This window comes from Hesperophylax consimilis, chromosome 11 (genome assembly GCF_061612785.1).
Source record: "Hesperophylax consimilis isolate HC1 chromosome 11, BYU_Hcon_1.0, whole genome shotgun sequence".
NCBI lineage: Eukaryota > Metazoa > Arthropoda > Insecta > Trichoptera > Limnephilidae > Hesperophylax > Hesperophylax consimilis.
The window spans coordinates 21,832,316-21,859,394 of NC_142846.1; the positions used below are offsets into that span (position 1 = coordinate 21,832,316).

Consider the following 27,079-nt stretch of genomic DNA (forward strand, 5'->3'; position numbering starts at 1 on the left):
TTTTACGTCCAACAGATGGCTCTTATTGAAAAAAAATTGTCCAATAGATGGCGCGATTTAAAACTGTCACAGGTGATATCCATATAATATAGGCATACAAAAACAAATACGCATTCGAATGCAAAGTTGTGTCAAAAGTTCAAAAGAATCAGTGAAGATCTTTCGTAGATTTAAGGACGGGTTGTTTCATAAAATTTGAACAATCATCAAATTTCAATAATTGATTTTCATGTTCTGTGAAGGTTCTATTCAAATCGTCTGTTATATAAATATAATAAAATCATTATTTGCCAGTTGTTTCACAAAACCGAAATATTGAAAGAACGTGAACAGAACCTTAAAAAAACTTGAAAATTGATGAATTGTTCTAATCTTCCGAAACAAGCCGGCTTATTTTGAACAAACGAACAGTTAAATTTTTATTTCTATAGTAAAATACTTAACGACAAATTATTCATGGTTCGAATCCGTGATATTCTATTCCCTCGCGATGTTTGAAAAACGAAAATATAAAAAATAAGCCTTTTGCGGTGTACATAACTACCGTTGATTATGTGAATAGTTTTCATAGGAAACATCAATCATGTTCGCTATTTAATCAAATGACTTCCTATCATAATAAGACAATTTGATCAAATGTTTCAAAACGACCCCATAACTTTAACATAGAGATATTATTTAAACATAATACGCTATCAAGTACTAAATGTAAACACGCAATCATTTTAATTGTCAGTGATCAATTCGAGTGGTTTGTATCTAGAGGGAGGGTCATAAAATTCTATTCTGGAGACTATTAAATTTAACTGTCCCGAGTAAAACTACATACATTCGAGTACGACCGTTGATCTCATAAGTAATTCAGAGCGTCATCTCGCCCATACACGCATCTGAATATTTAATTTCTAAATATTATAGAGAATAAAGTTTTGATAGAAAGGAAGAATCGGATGTTATTCGGGGTGACTGTTGGAGGGTTGGAGGGTTGGGGATTGGGGCTAGGCAGGTAGGGATATCTGGGTGAAACTTTTGGGCTCGCCTTTACGACATCGGGAATCTTATGTAACAGGGATTTTCAAATACAATTTATTCAGATTCATTGTCAACTTTGACTTAACCTACAATAATAATTATGGAAGTGGATATCAATAGTGGGTATGTCAAATCAATAATACGTAGTTTGTTTTCATAAATAGGTGGTTTTAATAGTGATTTTGCCCAATGCTCTAATAGATTAAAAAATGGAGGGTAGGATAAAGTGAGGAATGTTTTATAAAGCGTCAGCAGGTGGAAGCCCCAAGAAGATACCATGAATATTACGCCAAGAAACGGATATCAGAAAAATACGTACAAGAGGATGTATAAATATGGCTAAAGTCAGAAACGTGTACCAGGACGAAATTTTGTGACGCTCTATTTTATCTGCTCACCTTTCGGGAAATATGTCTCGATGATAACATGGTTTAGTTATTCAGTAAAACCTTAAAAAATTAAAACCTCTCATTACTTATCTATTATGTAAGTTCATCATGTTTTGACTTGGATAAAATGACAACAGTAAGCAATTAAAATAACCGAATATTATTTAGGTATGTATGCAATTATGTATAAAGGAGAATGAATAAAAGAGTTCATGCCAAGACAGAGTTGTGTGGCGGTCCATTCCTACTGCCCACTTTTGTACTGCTTGTAAATCTTTTCTTCGTTTATTCGCTCTGCATGTCCAAATCTCTAAGCATCCCTCTCTTAATCTTTCTAATAATGCTTTTCTCACACGATCATTCGTGGTTTTACCAAACATACGCCCAAGGGATCTCACTTCTACGGCATTAAGTCTGTTTTCATCCTACTTCTTCCCCCCCTCGCCAAACTGCCATATATCAGGTTATTGCCAAAACTCAGGTGTCAATCGTGGACTGTTACGAATAGCTTCGCTTCTTTGGACTTTCTTTTTCGGGGCATAAATAAGGTAAAAATTTTAAAATAAAAGCAGGATAGAAAAAAATCTAAAGTTGTATTTAAAAAGCCTTAAACAGGCCTGCACAGATCACTTCCTTGCCCCTCGTATCCCTATGATTTAGTGCGCGCAGTCGATTGGTATTCCCTGTTATGGCACTAAGAGCCTTCCGTCCTTTTCCCTCCGCCACCCTCGGCCTCTCTAAGGGCAAAGACATTGAGTGAATAGGCACAGGACAGACTCCCTTGGGGCGGGCCCGCCTCCCCAGGGGCTGGCGGGGTGAGTGGGTGGAGCGGGGAAGCGGGGTAGCGAGCAGAGAGGGGAAGATTTGTAGGGGTAGGATTTTAAGCGTTCATGTTGAAGTCGCTGCCGAAGTATTTGTATGCTTGTGTTCGTGCGAATGAAAAGAAGGTATTTTAGTGACAAAAAGATTTTTAACGTAATTTTCTGATCCGTTTGATAATAATTTTACGTTTGGGTTTAAGTATTAAGAACTTGGTTCCTTTTAACACTATTCCTCGAATTTCTACGTCATCTTTTTGGGTGATAAAGTTGCTTTACAAAAATAAACTATTTAAATTTTTATATATTTGAGAGCCACACATTATGAAATCTTGGTGTTAAGTATACTCAGCATCTCAAATTATCCCGATTGGGGAATCCATAGTCCCGCTGGTTCCAGATGGTATGAATCAGTTGAGATTTTTAAGCAGAATTTATTATAAAATAAATAAAATTGGTATTCACATATTTTTACTGTAAATAACATTTGTGGGAAGGAAAGAAAAGTTGATATGAATAAGATTCGCATCCTACATAATGGCACAGTAGGATGAATGGGAAAAAATATTTTATAGAAGGAAAATTAATTGTACACCTTAGAAATTTTATTCTTCAGGAAAAATATTGCGATAATATTAACAATAGTATTCGAATAATAATTCGAAAACAGAAGCTGGCCCAGTTTCTTCACCACCTAAAATTTTTGCTGCAGAGTCTCCAGCTTCTATCTTCGTCTATGTGAGGATATTGTGTCAGCGCTTTATTAGCAGCAGACACATACCTGAACGGATGACGAACCTCGTACTGACACTGTTGGTGGACGCGGTGAACTCTCTCGCTGCAGCAGCTGGTCCAATTTCTTCACCACCTAGGATTCTTGCTGCAGAGTCTCCATCTTCTATCTTCATGTCATCTGTTTCTGTTCTTCATATTACTTAACTTAACCTCACTTAATTTTTGTATTATTTATATTTTTTGTAATACTTGCTGTAAAGTGCCCCTGAGGTGATACCATAAATTGTCCAAAGAATAAATAAATATAATTCTCATCACTAACTATAGACTAGACAAACTATTAAAACAACTTATGGGTAACTGACTGCATACACCGGTTCGTCGATCACTAATACCTACAAATCTATATGTACAACGAGTTTGACCAAACGTGATGCTACGGAGAATAATCTTAGTTATGGTGTTTTCCTTTTATTTGCATAAAGCATATAAGTACCTGCCGACTTTTTCACGGAATATCCATAAAACTAATAAAAACATGTTTTTTTCTTTCAGTCGATGCTGTGATAAGAAAAGTTGTGGTAATAGAAACGAAACGCCTTCAGATCCTGTTATCATCGATAGGTGAGTAATTCATGGTTCATTATTTATTTTTTATAATAGGTACAGTTTTATGTTTGTTTCGGTTCTACGATCACCTTTAAAATACAAAGGCACAATGCGTTATTCAATTAAAGCATAATGCGCCGTTCTAATACATTGAATTTAGAACCTCCCATTAGGTGACTTTTAAAATCAACTGACAGAGTGAAAAAATGCGAAGCTTTTGGCATTTGAGTGAAACAAAAGCAATTTTTCGCTGAAAATCCCGGCACAAAAGTTTGGCGGTACGCGAACTCTCATACAAAAAACATCGTCTATTCAAATTTTCTCCTCCGCTTTTAAAATGCCAAAAAAGCTCCATTATTATTTGGAACGCCAAAGTTTTTTTAAAACACCCCCTCCCGACGCCGCCTTCCGCTCCCGAATTAATTTTTCCACAGTGCTGTTTTCAAATCATTCAATATCCGAAAAGTACCTTCGTATGCCGCTAGTAATATTCTATTTTTATCATTTTGCATTATATGTGCCGCTACCGCTGCTCGTGTTCGGGGTAGATTTCGTTTCCTGTTCGTATTCGGTATCCATAATAAATATGTTTTTCGTTCGTTTTCCTCATTTGTTTTTAAACAAACCAAAAACAGTTTTTAAAAAAACATTTGGAATTTATAATAATACCTACAATATGAATATTTCAGAGTAAACATGAAACATAATATGCTGATCTTAAATGGGAATAGGTCAGAAAAACTTGATTATTAAATTTCATTATAACAATTAAATTGATAAAACCAAGTTTAAAATATAATTGAAATCATGTACTACCCGATTAGGGTATGGTTGTCGTTAATATTTGAAAGTTTTTAAAAATAAAAAAAGTTGGTAATCCACTTAATATAAAATGATTGCGCAAAGTGAAATATTTCGTTACCCCAATGGTACCAATGTCTGTGATGCATAGTTTATTTTAGTTATATTGGAGAAATTCTTTATTTGTTTGGATACCTTAATTGTTAGTGCATAAAATCAAATGGCTGTGCAAAATAAATGAACCTTCATTTTCAATAGAGGAATAATCCGATTTTCGATCCGGTGATCTGAATCCATATCTCTTTTGGTTCGTTCGTTACTTTATTTGCACACGGAATATTATATTAAAGCTCGCAACATCACCTGAATGCGTATGTCCCGTATGCAGTATTAATGACAAACAAAAAACAGCCTGCAGGCACTCTGGAATCTGCGTTGAAAACCGGAAAACCTTATATGCAGTCCCACTGAAGTATTAGCATCGCTGAAGGTGCATTAAAGTGACGTTTCGTCTCATTTGCTGCGTTTGCTGCACATTCTGAATTGCATATAATTCTGTCAGATGCATAAATATCGCACTTAAAAACGCATGACTCTGACTGAGCCATGCATAACTTGCAACTGTATGGAAATACCTACGAAAAGCATTTATAAAAATATCTTCCAATCACGTCTGACCACATTCCGTTGCGAGAATTGTGTTTTTGTTACTCGTAAGAGTGTGTTCACATAGATTCCAGCGACTTCATTAAATTAAATGGTAACAAAATTGTTTGAATATCTGCACACATTTCAGATAGTGTTCATCATACCATTTTCATTTTATCCGCCATCGCCAGTGATTTTAATTCTTCACATAAAAAATTCAAAAAATCGCTTGACTGAACTTTTTTTGTGAATATTTCACAGTTCCACATCAAATCGAAAGTTCAAAATAATTCAGTTGACCTAGAGATTTTATCCACACGAAACTGTGTTTACTCCTTTATGAACACATATTTGTGATTTATAGTTAAAAATCAGAAAAAAATAAAAACCAACCGAATATAGCGTCAATCACAAAACTGGATAGGTATCTTTTTCCTTATCAATACGTCCTGTCGGTTCGAGACATGTAACCCGTCCCTCCCTGAACAAAGCTTTATTTTTATTCCTATAAATAAAGAATCTTTTTGGAAACGTACTATGTCAGCAAGGTTATATCATTTTATCAATTATTGTGATGTGATAGATTGTTCAACATAATAGCACTTTTAAGTGCCATAAAGTTTTGTGTTTTTAAGACTAATAAATCTAAATGAAACAAGGAACAGAACAAGATAACGAAAATAAAAAGATAACGTTCTCAACTAGGAATCCAATACAGGATCTCTGTCTTACAGGGACAACTGTATACGTATGTAATTATTATTGCCCTTTTTTAGGGGATTTTACCCTTAAAAGTAAAAAATTATACAATATTACAACCGATCAAGTATATGTCGAAGAGTATTACACGTGACCGAACAGCCTCAGTAACAATCTCTTGTATATATATGGTGATAAATTGAAGACGGCATATTTATTAACACTATAATATTCTAGGAAATAAGAAGTACATAAATAGTTAGTCCCAGAATCTCTACAAGGTAATTAAACTTTTTCCAACCTATATGAATTAACTTCGAAATGGAGATATCTAATGTATTTTTTTAAATTAGTTTTATACTAAAGTTAGATTATCACCAACTCTAGAAAGTTAATATTTCGGCATTTATATTCGGCTAAAAATGTTTATATTGGAAAAAATGTATTCAAATACGACAAAATATATAGGCATTAAAATCCTTCAGACGGTAGGAAGTAAAATAAACTACAAAGCATTTGTTTATAAGGGTAGTTTTATATAAAATTGCTGCTATGCACTCTACCTTTGTAGTAATTGACAATATGTCCGAATACTCAATCAAGGGTTTGTTTTAACAGATATTGAATGCGGTCGCATTGCCTTACAAAACAATACCATTGGGGTGATATTGAGCGGGCTAATCAAGGAGACAAAGCGTTTTTTGGCAATAAAGTCCTTATGATGTTGTATGGATACGCCCTGATTGCTTTGAGGTATCCACACTACAGATGAGGGAGCTAAACAATGCTTATGATATGCAGAAAGTGCACAATATATATTTCGGAACTTTTAAAAAGAGAAATTGATTAGTTAGGTACGTAGGCATCACTGTATAGGCACTAGTAATGTATTTCACGTGAATTTGAATGGAAACCGATGTAGCAATTGAATTAGTAAATTTCTGTTCTAGTCCCTTTAGCATGCTCTCTCTCTCTCTCTCTTTAACTGCCTGACGTCACAAGTCGCATTTAACTATTATTATTACCTAATATATGAATACCGCAATATACCTATTCAAGAATGCCTTAAAATCATTGAAGATATTTTAGACGAATCTAATATAAACCCAGTTACTAAAAAAGACTTATTCGATCTATTTAAAATTTGTGTGGAAACCAACTACTTTGAGTTTAACAATAAATTCTATCAACAAAACGACGGATTACCAATGGGATCGCCCCTCAGTCCACTTCTTGCAGAAATATTCATGGATTACATTGAAAAACAAATTTTAAATTCAATCTTTAGCAAACACATCATTTACTATGTTCGTTATGTTGACGACATTTTGGTCTGTTGGAAAGGCACCAACAGACAATTAGATCTTTTTGTCACATTTGCTAACTCCATCAACCGTAAAATCTGCTTTACGGTTGAAAGAGAGTGTAATAATAAAATTAATTTTTTAGACCTAACAATTGGTAGAGAAAATAATAAACATACGTTCGAAATTTTCCGTAAGCCTACGTTTACAGATACGACCATTAATTATAAATCTTTACATCCATGGTCACATAAATTATCTGCCTACCACTCAATGGTACATAGGCTTACTAACATCCCACTCGACAAGAAAGCATACGAGAAGGAAAAAAAATACAATCCTAACTATTGCTAAAAATAATGGCTTCAAGGGTAGAGACATCGAAAAAATAATTAATAATAATAAACACAAAAATAACCTTAAATTAATTTACCCAGCGACTAATAATAAGACGAATAATAAATTCGGGTGTTTAGAATTCATCGGACAGACATCTAATAAAATTGCCAAAGTCCTCAAAAAATGTGGCTTAGATATTGCCTTCCGCACAAATAACAGCTTAGGATCATCTCTTAAAAACTCAAAAAGTAAGGTACTCAAATTACAAAATAGTGGCATTTATAAACTCCAGTGTGACGAATGCAACGCTGTTTATGTTGGACAAACGGGTCGGTCCTTTAACACTAGGTTCAAAGAACATATAAGATCTTTTAAAAATAATAATAAAATGCAATCTCAATTTGCCAAACATCTCCTAGATGAAAATCACTCACTTAATGATAATAATAAACCAACTCCGTTACACGTACAAAATAAAGGCCGTAAACTGAATCTTTTAGAGCAGTTAGAAATTAACAAAAAATCTAATAATCCGAAAGCTATTCTAATTAATGAACAAACCAATATAATTCGTTCACCCCTACTAGATATCTTCAAACCTAGTGCAAATACGAGTGCACATTGAAGTACTTAATTATACTATTAAAATAACCCTATGAGTCATCGTTTGGGAATAACTAACATTAAGACATTCAGTCAAATTTAAACATTACACTAATTGGGGAAACTTTACTTGGGTAATAACCATCAATAATTTCTAACATTTTTACACAGAAATCAATTAAGAAATCAGTAATTTAAATTAAAATACCTACGTAGAAATAATATAAATGTATCGTCTGTAAGTGGGCTACCCACAGTTTGATAATGCCTTTAGAGGGCGAAACAGCTGTCACGCGTAATAATAATTACACAGCAGAACTTGTTTAAATATAAACTGTTTTTATAAACCCAATAATAATATTATTGTATATATAAAAAAATAAAATGGAGTTCTACAAATTAAACTTAATAACAATAAATAATCTGGTAAGTTTTTAGATTCTCACGGCCAAAAGCATTTTTGTTGTTTGTTTTTGGGGTGTTATGCCGTGTTGCGCTAACTCCTTCTTTAGCCGACGTTTCGGACAGCGTTGCAGTGTCCATCATCAGGGCAGATCCGGTAGATCCGAAGATGTGTGATGTCTTATGTGTGTCACATATTCGGATCTACCGGATCTGCCCTGATGATGGACACTGCAACGCTGTCCGAAACGTCGGCTAAAGAAGGAGTTAGCGCAACACGGCATAACACCCCAAAAACAAACAACAAAATTGAAATAATCTCTTTAACTTATTAGTAATCCGATTAAAAAAACGGAATTTCCCGTAAAAGCCCTTAATCAATGAATCCATAGGTTTCCTGATAAACTTTAAGTAAAATACGAAACGTATCATAACTATGTCGGAACACATGTTCATAAAAATCCTATTATTTAAATCCTATTACTAAATCATACTAAGCAAGTACACGTATTCCGAAATATTGGGAATTTAATAAAAGTTTTATCAGGAAACGGCCTGCAATCCCGTTTTTAACCGGATTACCAATAATTTGAAGATTGGGAAGCGTAATCCTCTACCACGTCGCCTTTCTTGTATTCTTTCTTCTATGGTAGGTAGGTACCTGCATGTTTTTTAACATTATTGACGAATGCCTAATAGTAAAGAAAAAAAAATGATCAGTCTATTCTTATATGTATTAATTTTCAATATCCTGACAATGAAATCAATTGTTTCGAAACATATCTTATTTAGATTAATGAATGATTAATTTCCATTGAAAAAAAAGTGTTTTATATTCAAAATCCTTTCATATTAATTTACCACATTATATTCATAGATATCATTTGTTCAATATAGGTGGGCTTATAGACAGGTAAAAATTTCTTCTGACATATAATGATTTTTTTTGCCTAAGGGTTTGCTCAGCTCTTGCAAGAAGAAAGATGCACGACTAAATTAATAGTGGCCTTTTTTCTTGGTAGGAATAAAACAATAGCGATGTTTGGCTCATAATTTGTCAAGATTTATTTAGATAATTAAAAAAATAATAATAATAAATAATTTTATTGGGTAGGTAACATACTAAATCTTTACAAAAAAAGTCAATCTAAAATCGATGAATAATAATGAAAATCAAACCAACAGGTATATTATTAAGACCAACACAGGTGGATGAACACGTTTTCCGGTATTATTACGAATTTACCGACACTTTATTAGGAAGCGCTTTACAGTCCCGTTTTTAACAGGATGACTAAATATTTGAAGAGCTTTTCAATAAATCAGCATTACTCATTTTTCTCCGTGTACAACCCCAAAGTAAAATATATTAACCACAAACCTGGAGAATAGTATACCTACATATTGTCATTTATTAAAAGTGTATTATTTTCGGAATTGATACTTACTGAGAGGGATCTAAATATTAATTTCGATAAAACCACATTCTATCAATTTGTTTTGCAATCGCGAAACAAAATATTTTCCGACATTGCAAACATGGTAGGGACCTAATAAGCTTTGCAATAGCATCAGTAATTGCTTAGTATGGGCGGACCTCGCAGGGCACGCGACGGACACGTGCCCGGCATCCGTGCACACGACCGCCACTGTACCGCATTTGGAAAAGTCAATATTGTACAATGTTTCTGGCTGATTTTTTATAAGCCTGAAAAGAAACTTGAAAGCTACGTTCAAATACTAATTGTTATTTCTCTAAAACTGTCTGTATTATTTCTTGAGTAACATTTACCTACTTACATACAGATTATAAAATAAGTGAAAAACGTTTTGTAATATTAATATTTATTTATTTTTATTTTTATTTATTGAATTTCCCGGAGGCTTTTACATGTAGGTGGTACAATTTTGATGACAGACAATTTTGAAACATGAGAAAGAAATAACAAAAATAAAAATACATTAAATAATAATATATGCAAGAAACAAAAATAAAAAGAACAAGAACATAAAATTAAAAAATACAGCGATTTAACTGGTTTACAATATGATACCTATCGGAGTGCCAACTTCGCAAAAATTATGCAACCTTAATTGTGGGAATATATAAAGGCGGAAAGAAGTGGAAAGGAAAGGAGAAGAGAAATATATGCCAAATATATAGCTAAAGTCATACCGTTTTTAAAATCTCCATAATTTCGTTTAATGATTTCTTTTATTTGATCCCGTGCGGAACGTAACGTAATCACAATACCTCCTGCAATGTAACAAGTTGTTTTTTTTTTTTTTTAAAGAAAGACAAACATTCCCGGGTTACGAATAACCTGATAATATTTGAAAATCTCCTACTACGGCCGGCCGGCATAGTCCAGTGGTAACGCATTGGACTGCCATTTGCCATTCCGAAGGTCGCGGGTTCGAACCCGGCGTGCGCAAATAAATTTTATTTGATTAATTTGTGTTATTTCACAATTAATTAATTAAAATAATATATAGTATATTTGCGGCACGTTCCAGAGTGGAAGATACTACCAGTATCGCCCTGGTGTAAGACCACCATTCAGAATTGAAACGTTGCTCCAAATGGCTTTAGCCGTGTTTAGTGACTAGATCTGAATAGCCAGGTACTTCCCCACCTTCCTCTTTCCCTTCCCCACTTACCTTCAGCCTCACAACATCCCCCAATTGGGGATGCCATAGTCTCACTGGCTCCAGCCGGGAGCAGTTGGGACTCTTGTGAGGTATTAACTATAAAAAAAAAAAAAAAAACTACCACCACAGTAAGCTGAAAATGCTTCTTGTGTTGTGATGGAGGACTTAGCCAGCCGAGGAATTGAACACACTACGACCAGTCAATACAGTCGGTTTGTATCAAACAGCTTCTGCCAGGCACCAAGTTCTGCAGAATAGACGTGTTGGCTCAGCATAGCATATTGCTGCTAAAAACCAAATCTCGCTTGATATCTTCATGATTCAACAAACATTAAGTAATGTCATTTTTATTTGCATTTTTCTCGAAACAACATAATAACGTATTTTGTAAGTATTCATTTGTGTGGTAAATGGACGCAGATGCCTGTAAAGGGTAAAAAAATAAACATTTACATATTCATAATCTAACTTATAATTTCCGACTTTATGTCCGTGTTAAATCTTTCCAAAAGGAAAACTAAACCCTTCCACACACTTTTCCACAAATGATCATCTAGTCAATCCACATTATGCAAGTGCATTGCATAAGCAAAATAAATACAAAACAATACAAGAACAACACGTCAACTCACATAAAATAGTATTATTATTATTATTACTTATTATAAATAAAAATTAAAAAAACTCCATCGTCATCATTATTGTACAAGGAACAAGGAAAATGTTTTAAATGTACCACGTTATTGTATAAAATATAGTCAATATGTAACTGATGACAACTTACAAAACTGGCGTAGCGGGATTAATCGATAATAAAGAAGAAAAAAAAACATATTTATTGCGTATCGTCTAAAAGGCGTTACCTGCAATTTAAAATTACCAAACAATTACAATAGTTTCAAATAAGAGAATTTTATTTAAACCAAGTAAAAATAATAACCTCTTGTTCGAATAGGTTAATTTAAAAAAAAAATATGCTTGTTACTCGAAGTGTGCCAAAGTCACCCTTATTCGTGTTTAGACAATAAAACTTGTGGCAAATTTGTAGCAGCTAAAAGTTTTAACAATAGTCTGCACGGCATTTAGAGTTTTGTTCTACAGTGGCGCTACAGGGTGGTTATTCCGTTATGGGGTAGAAGCAGCGAAGAGGGGCTATGCGCTGTGCCTGTGCAATGTGCATCCACCAACTAAAGTAATTTGATAATTGAATTTGTGCAATAGCGTGCAAATGATACCGCACGTAGGATATAGCGATGTACCGCAAATTGCAGATAGCCAGTTATAAAAAAATCTACGTTTGCATTTTGCAACAAAGACCCTGGAGGATATTTTTTTATATGAGGTACAGATTTAATAATGAAACGCAATTTTTTGAATTTTACTAATTAACGCACGCGTATCTATGCACTGGAGAACTTGAGTCATTCCGAAATCAGAAATGAACTTTTATTATTTATTATATCCTACGAATGTAGTAATTTTAGTTGTTTTTAATTATATAGTTGTAGAATTGATAAAGTAAACGCATAATTATTTCGATGTCATGAACGAAATAAACAGTAACACCGCAGTCCGGAAAATCGAAACATCACTTACATTGGATTTGTATAGTAAATAGATTGAATTGAAAAGTACACGGAGAAAAATTAGTCAAGATAATTTTTGAAGAATATCTTCATATTATTAGTAATCCTGTTAATAATGGAATTTCATCCCCAACGGATGAATTAATAGATTTCTACGATGTTGGAACACGTGTTGAAATCCTAATATTTTCGTATTTCGTCGTTAGATATTATTATCAAGGCAAATGTAGGTGCATAAACACGTTTTCCGATACATTAAGAATTTCCTAATAATTGGAAACGTCTTGCAATCCTTTTTTCACCGAATTACCAATAATTTTTAGAGATTCTTGATAAATTATCAATGATATTTTTTCTCTGTGTATACTGACATAGCGTATGTCTTATTTAATTATTTTTTACCCAATTCCTTCAGCCTCACAACATTCCTCGAGAGTGGTATTATATAGTCTTACCGCTCCGGATATTTGGGAGACTTGTGCACTTAACAAGAAAAAGGTTATTTTCTATTTAACTTTTTTGTAATGTGTATCATGGTCTCAGGTAAATTTATAAGCTATTTTGAATAAATATATAACCGTTTATTAACATCAAATGCACTCATTAAAAAAATGTGTTCAAAGCATAGGTACTAACTTTTCCTTTACAATAACATAAATAGATACATATAATACCTTAAAAATATTCGCAAAACTAGAACAACACAAGCACACCAACTACAAATACCCAAAACAAACACAACCTTTGCACAAAAAGAATACAGATATCAAGCTATAAAGCCACACAATTCAAAACATCTAGACTTACAGATTACAAAAACATACATGAAACGGACTGAAATACTCATAACTTATTTTTTTTTACCTTACTTATTAAGTTTTTTTTTGTTAAAACTGTGTAGAGGTAGAATTTATATTTTTATTTCAATTTTTTTATTCATTGTTTTAAGTTCACCTTTTTTATACACTGTGACTAAGGCCACTATTATCATTAAGTAATTTGTCTTTGAAAAAATCCTCCACGCTAAACTCTTAGCGTTGAGGACAGTAATCAATATCAATATCGTAATATCATTAAATATTGGCTATAAGCTTATTTTAAATCTCCATAAAAATACAATTCACTTCAATGCATTCTTGTTTGCCTGATGCCATACATTAATTATTTTAGATTTTAGTTCAGAAATGGTTCTTAATTATTTTCCTGAAAATCAAATAATGTTGTATCGTAAGAGAATTGCGTTAGTCGCTAAAGCAAGTGCGCAAGTTGCCGTTCTATTTAAGTTACCTTACTGAAACTATGAATTAATTTCAAATATGTATCTGTATTCCAATAGTAATGTTTTATGAATAAGAAATTCAAGTGATTTTTTTATTATAATTGTTCACCCTCTAACATAAATACCGGTATTTTTCATTTTTTTTATAAATGATTTCATAGATAAATTAATTTTTAAGGTTTGAATTTTTCAAAGCTCACCGCAAAGACTGAAATCTGACGTTTTCTTTATTAAATGTGACGAAGAAAGAAATGATTGTTTATCAAATAATATTTGATTTTTTGTCGTGAAGTATGTATTTTTATATTTTGTATTGTATTATTCTATTCCAAATGTGGTTAAAGTTCTTAGACATAAAATTAGTTAATTATTTTTTTCGAGCCAAAGATAAAATCTTAAAATCTGTGTACGGTATAAAACAAGTTGCAAAATGACAGATTTATTGCTTCGGCGACGATGTCAAGAATGTGCTCGACTTACAACATTTTCTGAAACTATTCAGACAGCCAAATCAAATGCCAATAAAACTGTATTAGATGTGTATTAATATCTAAGGTTTAAGGTCTTACCTCGTCCTGTAAACCTCAAGTCTGATCAGAATATGTAGACAATTACCCGTAGACAGCTATACAATACAAATAATCAATGAAAAATACTAAAAATAGTCAGATTTAGTCAAAGAACAAGTTGAAGGCTACTGTTATAGTTATTGAATAATATATAAATAATGATGAAATTTAAAAAAAATCCCACTCCTTCAATAATCGCAAATTCACTTTGTGGCGTCATTTTAATTTTAATAAATTAAGTAACTCCGTATAGACCATTTTTGTAAATTTTATTTTGTGCGTTTTATCTTGCATCTTATTTAAATTTAAAATATATTTTTTATCGATCGTATTTTTACACTTCCTTTTCGTGTGCATGAATGTATGCACACACTTATGGCATTGTGTGTCTATTTAGTATAGTGATATGGGGTCATACACTCATTAATCTTCCAAGAAGGTTTTTTAATCTACTATAAATCTGTGTTTAAAATCATCACATATAATACAGTATGTAGATAACCCTGATAGAACTACTGAGTAAAAAGATCAAGTACGCTGTCTACGTAAAAGAGACACCATCAAACAGACCTCACGGCTCGAATTGGCAATGAAAATACCTTAAGTTTATGCAAAATGGCATGAAGTTGATTATCCAGGGTAGATTAATTGAAAAATTAGAATTTAATTTATATACTTCATTTCTATTAAAAAATACTTCTGTAATTCACACCTAATGTTGTGTGGAAACCAAAGATAATGTTATACAAGGTGGAAACCAATTATTTTTATAATGTTGATCACTTGTTTCGAAACCATTTCGCAACAAATTATGATAGTACAAAGTATGTATTCGTATATTAAATTAAAATAAGACCACAAAGTGAATTTGCTGTTATTGAAGACGACAATTTGGCAATTTTTACTAATATTTTTGTTTGTAAACCAATTTATTTACTTAAATACATTAAATAACACCAAACACCACCATTTAATCAAACAAGATCGACGTTTTTTGAATACGTTTACTTATTATGCCGAAAAAAAAAATTTCGAATTTATTTACACATTAGAAGTATTTTTTTCATAAAATATTATTTGGCAATGTGAGCTTTACGTCTATCCTATATATATCATGTTAATCATGTCAATCCCTTTTGATATAACGGTGGTGTTTATAAAGTTATTTATTTTAGTTAACCCTACAGGCTAATTTGTTCGCTTTTGGGAACAACTCATATGGTCACACAGATGTCGAGAATCGTTGTTTTCCTTCGGTTAAAGTTATAAATATGATCTAAGCAGTGTTAGAAAGAGAAAATGCCAAGCTTTTTATTCAAATTACCCACAGAACAATTAAAATCTGCAACTTTATGAAACCAAAGGTACCGACCCCAATTTTAAAAAAAATATTAGACTTCGTGAATTTTTTACCAATTATTTTTATATGAAACGACAAAATAGTGTTGTGTCAATAACGTTAGACATTTGTCAAATAAAATAATCGTATTTTTAGCTATTTTATTTTTTTCATGTTAACAAAAATGTAGTATTCCAAAAATGTATAAAATATAAAAGCGTATTGCATCACCTTTTAAAAACAGTTTTTAGTTTTCGGATACATTCAGAAACATACCATTTATTTGAATTTTATTGCAAAGCGAAAAAACTCCGACCGTCTGGCAGAATGTGACTAAGGCCCGAATAGTTATTAAGAGAAATTAAAATGGCGCCACAAAGTGATCTTGCATCTGATTGAAATTGATTTTTTTTAAATATTTAACAATAACAAAAATATTATTGCGTGTAAGTTTTTCGTTCTAAAAATTAATCAAATTCGAAAATACTTTTTTTATTTGTTTATTATTTGATTATCTTTTACAAATCCGTGAGTTTTCTACCAATTATTGTACCATCTTATGTAAATCCTTTTTTAATGCTTTCAATTAAAAGTGTTAATATACGAAAGTGTCCAATAAAGCCGCTTACAAAATGCACCATTAAATCGTTCACTTGAGCCAATGGTAAATTCAAGTAGTCGAATAAGCGATGTGGACCAGGGAATATCACGAACCAATCTAATTACTTAGCCCTTAGCTCTGTCCACGCGACCGAACTCAATCTTAAAAACATGCGTTCATTCCACTCCATAAATTCAAACGATAAACTAGACTGCATGCTAACCAGAACATAGAAATGTGGAGTATGCAATGCGTTCTTTATACCAAAATAATGATGTTGTTAACTTCTGCACATAGCGTTAATTGTATAATTAATGACATAAATAATTAAGTATAATCTCATCGTGAGATTTCCCTACGGGCCTCCTGTATGTTGTTATTATAAAACATGATGTCAGATTGTTCATTAGATATTACTAAATTATAGCTTGAGAAAAAGGGTCACAGACAAATTCATTCAATCTCGGACAAGGCTAGTTAAATACATTCATTACTTTAACATATTTCGTTGAAAATCGAAATGATACCTATTCTTTTTATGTAACGAAAATTACACTCAATTACACGAATCAAGTGACCTTCAATGCCAGCAACTGGCTAAATAACTTATCAAGATATTATTGGCATATATTTACAAGTTTGCAAAAACGTTTTGAGCGATCAATTTATAAAACTGTGGGATTAACGGTGAAAGCTATGTGTATTCCATATAAATATTTTGAGGAATGCTATTAATTAAATAATATTGTAAAATATATTACGTGATACCAATCGCTCGAGTAGTTATCTTATTATTATTACGATATTCATCAACTCTTTTCCACCATACGATGAAGAAGAACAACAATAACTGTGTACTTTCGTTGTCAGATCTTCCATGGCCCGTAATAGTGACTATGCACAACACTTTGATATATGTATACTTTTTTATTGTTGTTTGTTTATTTATGTCTCTAAAAAAATACAAAAAAAAACGTATAGTAATTTATTCACGGTCCTCCTCGCTAGTGATTCCTGTTGCGAGGCGGACTTTAGGTAATTGTGTTGGTATTATATCACGATTTGTTGATTTATTCATCTTCATGTTTGTTGACTATGTGTGTTCATTTCCTAATCTTCATGTTTGTTGATTTCCTCATCTTCATGTTTTCTTAGCCATGTTTTGGTGTTTTTTTTTATCTCCATAGTATTTTTAATTTCACTTTGAAGGCCATTATACTACTCGTATAATTTTGTAGGATGGAATGTTTTTCTAGCAAAGATGTATGTAACTTTGGAATATTAAGTAAACTTGAGGTTTTAGTCCTTATATGGTATGTTGATAAGGTTCTTATATTTTCCTTTAAATTTAAAAAGAACCTTTTTAGTAGATTCACAATACGGAAAAAATAAAGGATTTAAAAAAATTATTGACTGTTTGAATTTTGGGGAAAGAGGTAAATATATACGTGCTGGGTTTTTCTCGGAATGACTTGCCATTTAATGTGAGGTCAGAAGCATCAATTAAAAATAGTACACATCTAATCTACCATAAAAAGGCATCTTTACGCAAAGACCAATTTAAAGTGCCTTGAGGGGATTGAATCACTAAACAGCGCTATTACAATGTTGACAAAACATTATTTTTGTATTTTAAGGTTGATTTTGAAGTAACTAATCTTCATACTTCTTCCATCGTCCCCTGCATTCTGCAATGATCGCCCGTTCGACTTAATCGAATAACTCGAACGCGTACTTGCGAGCCGATCTGACTGGGCGGGTGCAGGGGATAAAAATCCACTTAACAAATTTGTCGGAGATAATTCATTGGCGTAATAGAACAAGAATGGGGTTGTTAGTTTGGGGGTCACGTGTCACTGAATTTTACCATTTTATAATTCAATTTTACTAAATATATTTTGTTATTTTGAATATAACAAAAAGCAAATTAATCTGCTAAAATCTAGAATTCTAAGAATAACTGCTTTAAAGTATTAGTAAAGTAATTTTTCCCAAAGGAGTTTTTTTATTAATTGTGAAATAAGTAATGTAAGTTATATTGTGCATACATATTTAATAAAATAAATTTGGTTATATATACATTATCAGGAAAGATGAACTCTTGTTGAACAACACAAACATAAAACTAGGACGTACAATCAAATTAGGCTACCAAAGAAGGACAAAGCGAATACCCAGAATAGTATATTATATAAAGGGATGAAATACTATAACGCACTGCCGGAAAACCTTAAGTCTGCCCCAATTGAAAAGTTCAAGATGTTGTGTAGGAGCCACATCAAGCAAGAAAAAAAAACATAGTATATTTGTATGTAATAAATTATTTAGTCATTTGTAAACTTAAATGTACAAATTACTAAAATAAAAACAATAAATAAAATAAAAATAAAAGGGAGCCACGATTCTTACTTTGATTTATATTATAATTTGTTATGTATAAATGAAAAAAAACAGTTTTTTTTTCAATTGATCATTTTAATTTATTTATTCTGATTGCTAATAGCTTATTTTATATTTCCTAGGAAAAGTGTTTATTAAAAAAAAACTTAAAATAACGTCTATCAAATTACCACCAATAAAGTACATAATATTATCTCTGAAAAGCTATGAAATATTCATTGGGAAGATTTATTACGCAAGCAAATAATGAAGAATCGCAATGATAATATTCGGTCGATCAAGTTTTCTGTAGGACAAATAATATGTAAGGGTAGCTACTAATAATACAATCAGCTTAAAACACTTTGACTTAAAGTGTAGTACAGTTGCAAGTAATCGAGATGGGGTAAGAGGGGGCGGTGGGGGGGTAGCAAGGCATCAATACACCCCTCCCCTGTCCACTTGAAATGATCTCGTCACGCTACCCTCTTGCCGCCACCCTTTCAAATCAACTTTAGCCTCCGACCAGCCAAAAGCTGCACGAATTGTATTACGTCACCGGGGCATCCACTCACCTACAATATGACACTGATAGATTATTTATTCAGGGTTTTTTCGGCTAATTGAAACGTCTATTTGTCGAGTCAACTAATGAAAGCAGATGGTCATAGTGATACAATACTCTATCAAGTATCTGCCTTCAGGTCAATGCTATAATTATACGTATACTTTTAAATATGCTTGCAAGTTGATTGAAAACACTTGCTTAAATGGTTATTCTTGACATTTCTAATAAATAGTATAAAATAAATTCGCCATCCGCGTATATTTGTTTGTGCGCTTAGTCCTTTTCATCTACGCAACTGACTTTTTTCCCGAAGATTTATTAGTTTATTTATTTATCGTTTCTTTACATTTTATCTTTTTTTAAGTAAGAATTTTTAACCTCACTAGGACAAGCCTATGTTGAGGTTAATAATTTTACAAAATATTTAAAAAAAATAACACAAAGATTATTTATTAAGATAACAATATTGTTACATTGACGTTTCTACGAATTGGATACCTACATGGTACCTATCAGCCCATTACGGTATAATGTTGTTAACATGTAGGGTGACCATGATATTTAATTGCAAGAAAAATGTAACAAACTATTATTTTTAAAAACAGACAAGAAAGAAAGAGGGAAAAAAATAATTTACATTATAAAAAGAAAAGGCTGAAAAAATAAACGTATTTAAAATATTATGCCACACTTTAAAAGGACAAAGATGAAAGAATATGTTGGAAATCCTCGGATGGCAGAAATAATTTAACATATATATTATACAAGTCGATGTTTGTCCTAGAGTTCACAACCTCTAACTTTACTCCAAATCATTCTCAACCCTGTGCAACCCCGGTGCACGTCAGCTAGTTTATAATATTTCGATTATATTGAACATTGCGTGTTATGCAAGGAAGATTATTACATTATCGTATAAAACGTAGTACTAGTCCATCATTCTTATTAGTTTTTTTTCTTACTTAACTTTTATGTTTGCCATACTCAACATGATCGTGTCTCGTAAAATGTCAATCCATAAATTAATCTTATCTTAGCGAACAAAAAGTAACGTATCGTGTTTAACGAATGTTACACTATCATCAGAACAAAACTAATAAATTCAAGAAGTGTTTTTCATCCCTGCAAATGCTCATAGTTTATAATAGTTACTACCAAAGATTCATCACTCTTACTTCATAATAGAAACATAATATGGGACAAACAATTTGTCGCCTTGTTTTTAATGCAGCTCTTTACAACAGATAAAGCTGTGAACATCCACTTTTGTTAGAGCTTGGCGATCGAGAGATGTTATATAGACAAACAAATTTTACTTGAACGATTTGTATTTAATTTTTTAGGATATGAGTACAAAGAAGGATATTTTAAAAGTCAACAAAGTATGTCCTGATTTTTCTCTTTCATTTTGTCGATACCTTAACGTTCCATGTCGAATTGATTCTAAGTGCGTGTAAACAACGCACTGATGGTTCGATTATGGTGTATGCGAGAATGGTTCAAAAATGTATGCGTAAATTGCAAAGGGGGTAGTGAATGATATTCATCATCCCCGTACCATATGTTGTTTGGTCTGATCTTCCACACAGGCGATCATATAAGGGGATTGGTTTGGTATTTTTTAATGTTTTAATGATCAACAAACACTTAAAATGATCGAATAAAATAAGTGATTTATTCTGGACTTTTGTTAGAATAATGATATGGTAGGCCCTGTGAAGATTTTTAAGTTTGTCACTTTTTTTCAATTTATCGAAGTATCATTTAAAAATAATATTAAACTTTAGAGAATTTGAAAAATTCATTAAATTTCAACGTTAACTTTCAAGTTCTGTTACCATTTCAGTTCTGGGAAACATATAGCCGCTAATGATATAATAACCTTAATACATAAGTGTTGTTTTTAAATTTTCTCTTCACTTACTTAATTTCCAAAGCTGTTTTTGTGACACGAGCGCCCATATCTGTACAGTGTAAAGGTAGGGGAGCTATAACGCCACCTAGTTGGGCAGCGTTGTGATGCGGGTAAACTTCTTGGCACCCATAACCATTGCATTATTTTTTCAATGTCTTAAAACTTCGATGGTGAAAACGATGGTGTTGATTTCACTAACGGGAGATCAACACCATCTTCAAACTCATATTGTGGAGATAAATAATGAAAATATAGTAAGCCAGGTGTTGAATAAATCTTCTTTTCTACTGATACTGAAAACATAGATTTGAGTTGTGGCTTCACCGTTAATACCCTTTTTTGACCTCTGTGATAGATGTTTTTATTTGTATTGGCATATCCGAATGTTATGTCATGGAAATTCCTTGAAGAAATCCGATTTCATTCATAAAATACATTACAATAAGAATACACCATTGGCCAAAAGGTACCATTGAACTGTGTTTCCGTTTTATGCGATCTTATAATGCATAGAGCCGGTTTGGCAACGTAATATAAGTTCGGACTCCTTTAGGGACCAAAAAGGCGCCAGGCGACCACTGCGGTAGTTAAGCGGCCATATAGCAAGAGCTTTGCGGCTCCCTGTCTGTGCTTAAAGGTCCTAGGTGGTGTGAATTAGAGAATTGAAATACCTTTCCCCGTTGTTAAGCTAAACGTGACAATACTTGGTTAACAAAACACTTGTACCTACCATTATTTTCGAAAGAACTACAACTCCTCATCTTGCAATGAATGGCACCTAACTTATCAAAAATAATACACATTCAATTATTTTATAACAAAAGTTGCATGTTTACATGCACTAGACTAATACTTTACTTTGACAGATTTTTAATTATTATCTATGCATATTTGAAAGGTTTTTTTCAAATTATTAAAAATATTGCAATACGATATGCTTGTCTGTATCATTATTTTCAAAGTTCAAAACAAGCTCAAAATAGAGTCAATCCAGAAACTTTGGAAATAACCCTGTTTTAAAATTTCACGTTTCCAAAGCTCTTAGTTGTGTTGTAATAATAATGTCTTATAATTTGAAATATTTATAAAATGCAACAGACAAGAAAACCGTTTTAAATTGAATCGGAAAATGTGCTTTATGTTTTGTTTTATATTTACCGTTACAGTTTTGCAAACAACCGGTTGAGAATGACAAAATCTAGAGCGCCTCTTATGGAATCGACTGCCATCCATCCAACTATTAACTGCACCGGCGCGGATTCCATTTCACCGGCAATCCCAACTGGTTGATATTAAATGTCGACGCGAAATAAACTACTACACGTAACCCGTCTCGGAAGCTCTTTTCGACGGGAAGCTGAGCGGAGAGATGCCAGAAGAGGGCAGAGAGAGGAGAGCAGTGAGCAGCCCAGATCGGGATCCAGACTCTCCCTAGATAGAAATCAGGACTGATTTCTAAATATGTTCAACGGATTGCTGGAGGCAAAACCTGCGCTCGAAATATGTACACCATGTTATACAGCCAGGGAAGTCAACCATTTCGTGACCTTTTTAAAGAAGACTTTCGGTTTTTACGTATTATGCGAATTTTTCAAAAAAAAAATATTTTTTTAAGATTTGATGAAAGTGATTGATATCTAACATCACCTAAGTTTTTCTAACTTAATTATATTTATCCTATATTAGCCAAACAAAAACTAGTGCTGCACCTAACTTTATTTTTTCCACATTTACTCGTAGTTTAGTTATACCTGAGGGAAATTATTTTCCCTCAGTGCTTTCGTCATTTTTGGGGATTCTGTGTGGCGGGTCTTTTTGGGAGAGGGAGGAGTGAACATGGGTATTAAATAGATGTCATATTATAGGTCAGGGGGAACACAGAGGGCGGCAAATCTTTCTACAGCCGAGCTGTTGAACTCAAAAACGAATCGTAGTCGTATATTATTACTATACGAAAACTTATTACAGTATTAGTCTTTTTTATTGTAATCTTGACTTTAAAAACTTCATAGTTGTGTTGCGGCCTGATAATAATAGTTGTATTCACCTGGCAATTCCAGACAAAAAAGCTTTGCAAGTTTTATAATGCTAAAAATTACACTTAGAAAGTTTTTGGTGCTTCAGAAATAAACCAACAAAAATATTGCCTGACTTGCACTTAATATACACATGTAATAACTATCATAAAATTATTTCAAAACTAGCCAGAAAAATTACGTAATGATATAAAATTTTGATGTTGAAAATATATTAAATATATGTATCACGATGCTTTCCTATCAAAAAAAATATTAGAGAGACGACCAAAAATTTACCTTTCGAATTAACACCGTAAGTAAACATCGTTAGTGACTTCGGTCAAAAATTTAACAAAAGAAATACACATTTCCGGTAAATACTTTTTATTTAAAAATATACCTTCTTTATCGCTTGATTTCCACAAACAGTTCAAATTTTGAATTTTGAAGTTCATTGACCGTGAATAATTAACTGCATAGGTACACTACGTTACAAATAAATATTTCAGATGTAATGTACCTACCTACGTAACATTTTTAAATTAAAAATTAGATAATTCATTAAATATTGCAATGCATATAATGAATTTGTGAGGTGTAATGCTCAGCATACGTTTTTTCCAAGCAGATGATCGGGGTTTATTTCTCTACCGTGGATTTTTTATGCATATATATTTTTAAACCTTAGAAAAAAATTGCTTTTGATTCTATATCCCGGATTTTTCAAGGGCTTGCTCAAGTATTTTCAGAATAATTTAAGCAGGTACGTTAGATTAATTTGAGATTTCACAATATTGTATGTTTCTTATAACCATAGGATTCTAAAACCAACTGACCTTCTTGTAAAAATACTTAGGATCTAAGGCACTTTGTAAAGTCTCTTGAAATGTATGTAATCCTCTCAACTCTTAGCCTAGCCTGAAGGAGAGATGTGCCAGGAATAAAGGATAAGACACTGAATTTGGAAGGCTGGGAAATAATGAAAGATATTCAGAAGCAGAAAGCTGCTTGAACCTACTTTATAAACACAAACACGTTGACTTCACCAAGCCATGTTATAATCAACATTGCAAGCAAAGCTTTTTTGACCAACGTTTCAAATAATGCAACAAACTAATGACAAAATCTTTTTTACGAACGAGCTTAAATTTATTCACCGCTTGCGAGTATTAAGTCAAATATCAAGGACACGTAAAAACTCACAAAAGAAATCAATTTAAAGAAACCTCAGCAAAGTGTAAGGTGTATTGTAATGGTTTCAGATCAAGTTTGCGTGTGGGAAATTGCTCTTTTTACTCACAGCTTGATGTTGCTTCTAAATTAGAAGATCCCTTGGAAGATTTTAGAGGTTCCATTAAGCTCTTGCTTGTTCGTATCTTGTCATTGGGTAGCTATTTGTTGTCTCATTCCCCGGCAACTAAGGCAGCGCGTGCAATTGTCTTCGGCTCTGAAGAAATCTTAGCGGAGAACAACGCCGAAATTATACTGTCGTTGGGCCCCGTCTCTTTGTTCCAACATTTTCTTTCACAATGTCTGAGGGCAAGAAATCTAAATGTTTCTACAAGGTTTAAAGAAGAAATTGTTTTGTTTTAATCATAATTTAAACCTTTAAAATATTCAAACTATTTTTCAAAATTTTGACTCACGTAATTTTTACACCTTTTTGCGTATTCGGAATTATACGAAAGTGAGCTTATTGCCTCCTGATGTTTTATTGTCCAAAAAATACGTTAAGGGTTATTTAAATACGTTAAATATGTTAAGGGGACTTTTCTTTGAAAATATCTATATTTTAATGAATATGCTAAGACAGTCTGTATCTAACCTGAAAGACGGCATAAAATAAATCATTATAAAATGCTATGATGTTTACCGCATAAAATTAATGCACAACTATTTATGTATTATTACTGGTTCCCCAAGGTAACAGAGAGTTAATATACACCTAGAAACTCACTTTCTGTATGTAATTACATAAGTTGAAAGTAATCGCTTTTATTGTTATGATGGTTTAAATAATTTTGTGACGATTTTAATAAAGCCCCTCAAAGCGGTGAATGAGTGCCGGTGATTATTACTTACAGTTTTTTTCTTGTTCAGGCCTACACGTCTCGTACACAGCCTACCCAAATTTGAATTGAACACATATCGTTTCTAGTAACTAATTGAAAATTGTTCTGCTTTTTAATATCTAAGTCTCTAATTAATGCATAGCCTTCTGGCATCATGCAGGTCATTTTCGCACATTTTAAATTAATTAAAAGGACACACTCATTAGGCTTTCCTGGAAACGTAACTATTTTTCGACCAATGACAATAGTGCTACAAATAAATTTTACAATAATCATTGAATTAGAACATATTTTCCGATGCTCTATCCAAATACATACGTTTACCCTAGTAAAACAACTGTTAAGATTATTACAATTCGAAATCAGACAGTTTCAATGCAACAATATGAAAAATTAATAACATCGTAGATAAGTTACAAAATCACTAATTAATAATTACCTGTTTATTTTTTGCAAAATGGAAACATAGTGGTGTTTAGCGAAATTGTATGGTTCAGACATTTCTTTTCGTATAATACGAATTCTTTCTTCGAATCTCAGTGAATTGCAATCGGCAATCGGTATCACGAATGAGAGGATAATAAGCGCAAGTGTTAGCAAGCGTTTGAGGGTCTTCACTCGCCAGTTCCCCGCGGGAAGATCAGCGTTACGCGGTGTCGAAAGGGAGACTCGCGTATCCCACGAGCGTAGTAATGTCGAAGAGTCTATCAAGACGTGTTACGAGGCGATTGCGATACAATGAAGTGAACGTGAAGTGATAACATAATATCGATTTTTTTTTAAATTTTTAACTTGAGTTATAAACTATTCTGTTAGGATGACTTTTAAAAATCAGATCGTCATTCATTGTCCAACTACAATTAGCATGTATCATCTCCCAGAAGGCCAAGAATTTATTTCAGTGCTAACAAAATTTTGAGAGATTCTGTGAAGAGGGTATTGTAGAGGTGTGGAAGGAGTAAACCTTTCTTCAAAGATTGAGAGGTTTGGTCAAATGTACTTATTTTATTATGTTTACTTATATATGTTTATTATTGTATTATGTATTTATTTTATAATGTTTATTTATTTTGCAAAAACAGTACAAACACGAAAAAAATGCTAAATGTCATATGTAGGTACATATAATTAAAATTCAAATTTACTTCGTGCTTAAAAATGTTGAAGGACACATGGAAAATATCCACGTTTCCTACATTAAACAACATTCGGAAAAAAATCAAATGCATTAGATTTTTTTATTAAAGACGGGTTGTTTCACAGAACTGGTCAATAATGATACAATAACAGAACTTGAATAGAACCTTCACAGAACTTGAAAATCAACTTTGAAATTTGAAAAATTGTTCAAATTATGCGAAACAACCCGTCTTTACTGAATTTCACTATACATTAGAGCGAATATCGAAAAAAATCATCAAATGGTATGGAAAGAGAGAAGAAAAAAGAATCTTCGCGAAAAATAATCACTTTATTTATCCCTTCCATTGTTTACATGGTGACCGGATAACTCAATAAAATGACAATTCCACACACCTTTAAAAGTGATATGAAGTCATGAAAAATTATGAAAAAAAGTAGGATATTCAGCATTTCTTTAATGACTTTATCACTTTTCAAATGAGTGTTGTATTGTTGAGTTGTTATGGAACCTGCTTACGTATTTCTATAGTACCTACTTGCGTTAGTATGGCACTCACTTGTATAAATGTTGGGTAAATA

General features: G+C 32.4%; 1 protein-coding gene across 1 annotated transcript in view; it reads left to right on the forward strand.

Annotated features, from left to right (window-relative positions):
• Nucleotides 1–27,079, forward strand: part of kn (EBF transcription factor knot) — a 161,913-nt gene that overhangs the window by 59,633 nt on the left and 75,201 nt on the right. The window contains exon 7 of the mRNA XM_089637567.1: nucleotides 3,530–3,598. Within this exon, the coding sequence (XP_089493693.1) occupies nucleotides 3,530–3,598 (69 nt within the window). The remainder of the gene's footprint in view (nucleotides 1–3,529; nucleotides 3,599–27,079) is intronic.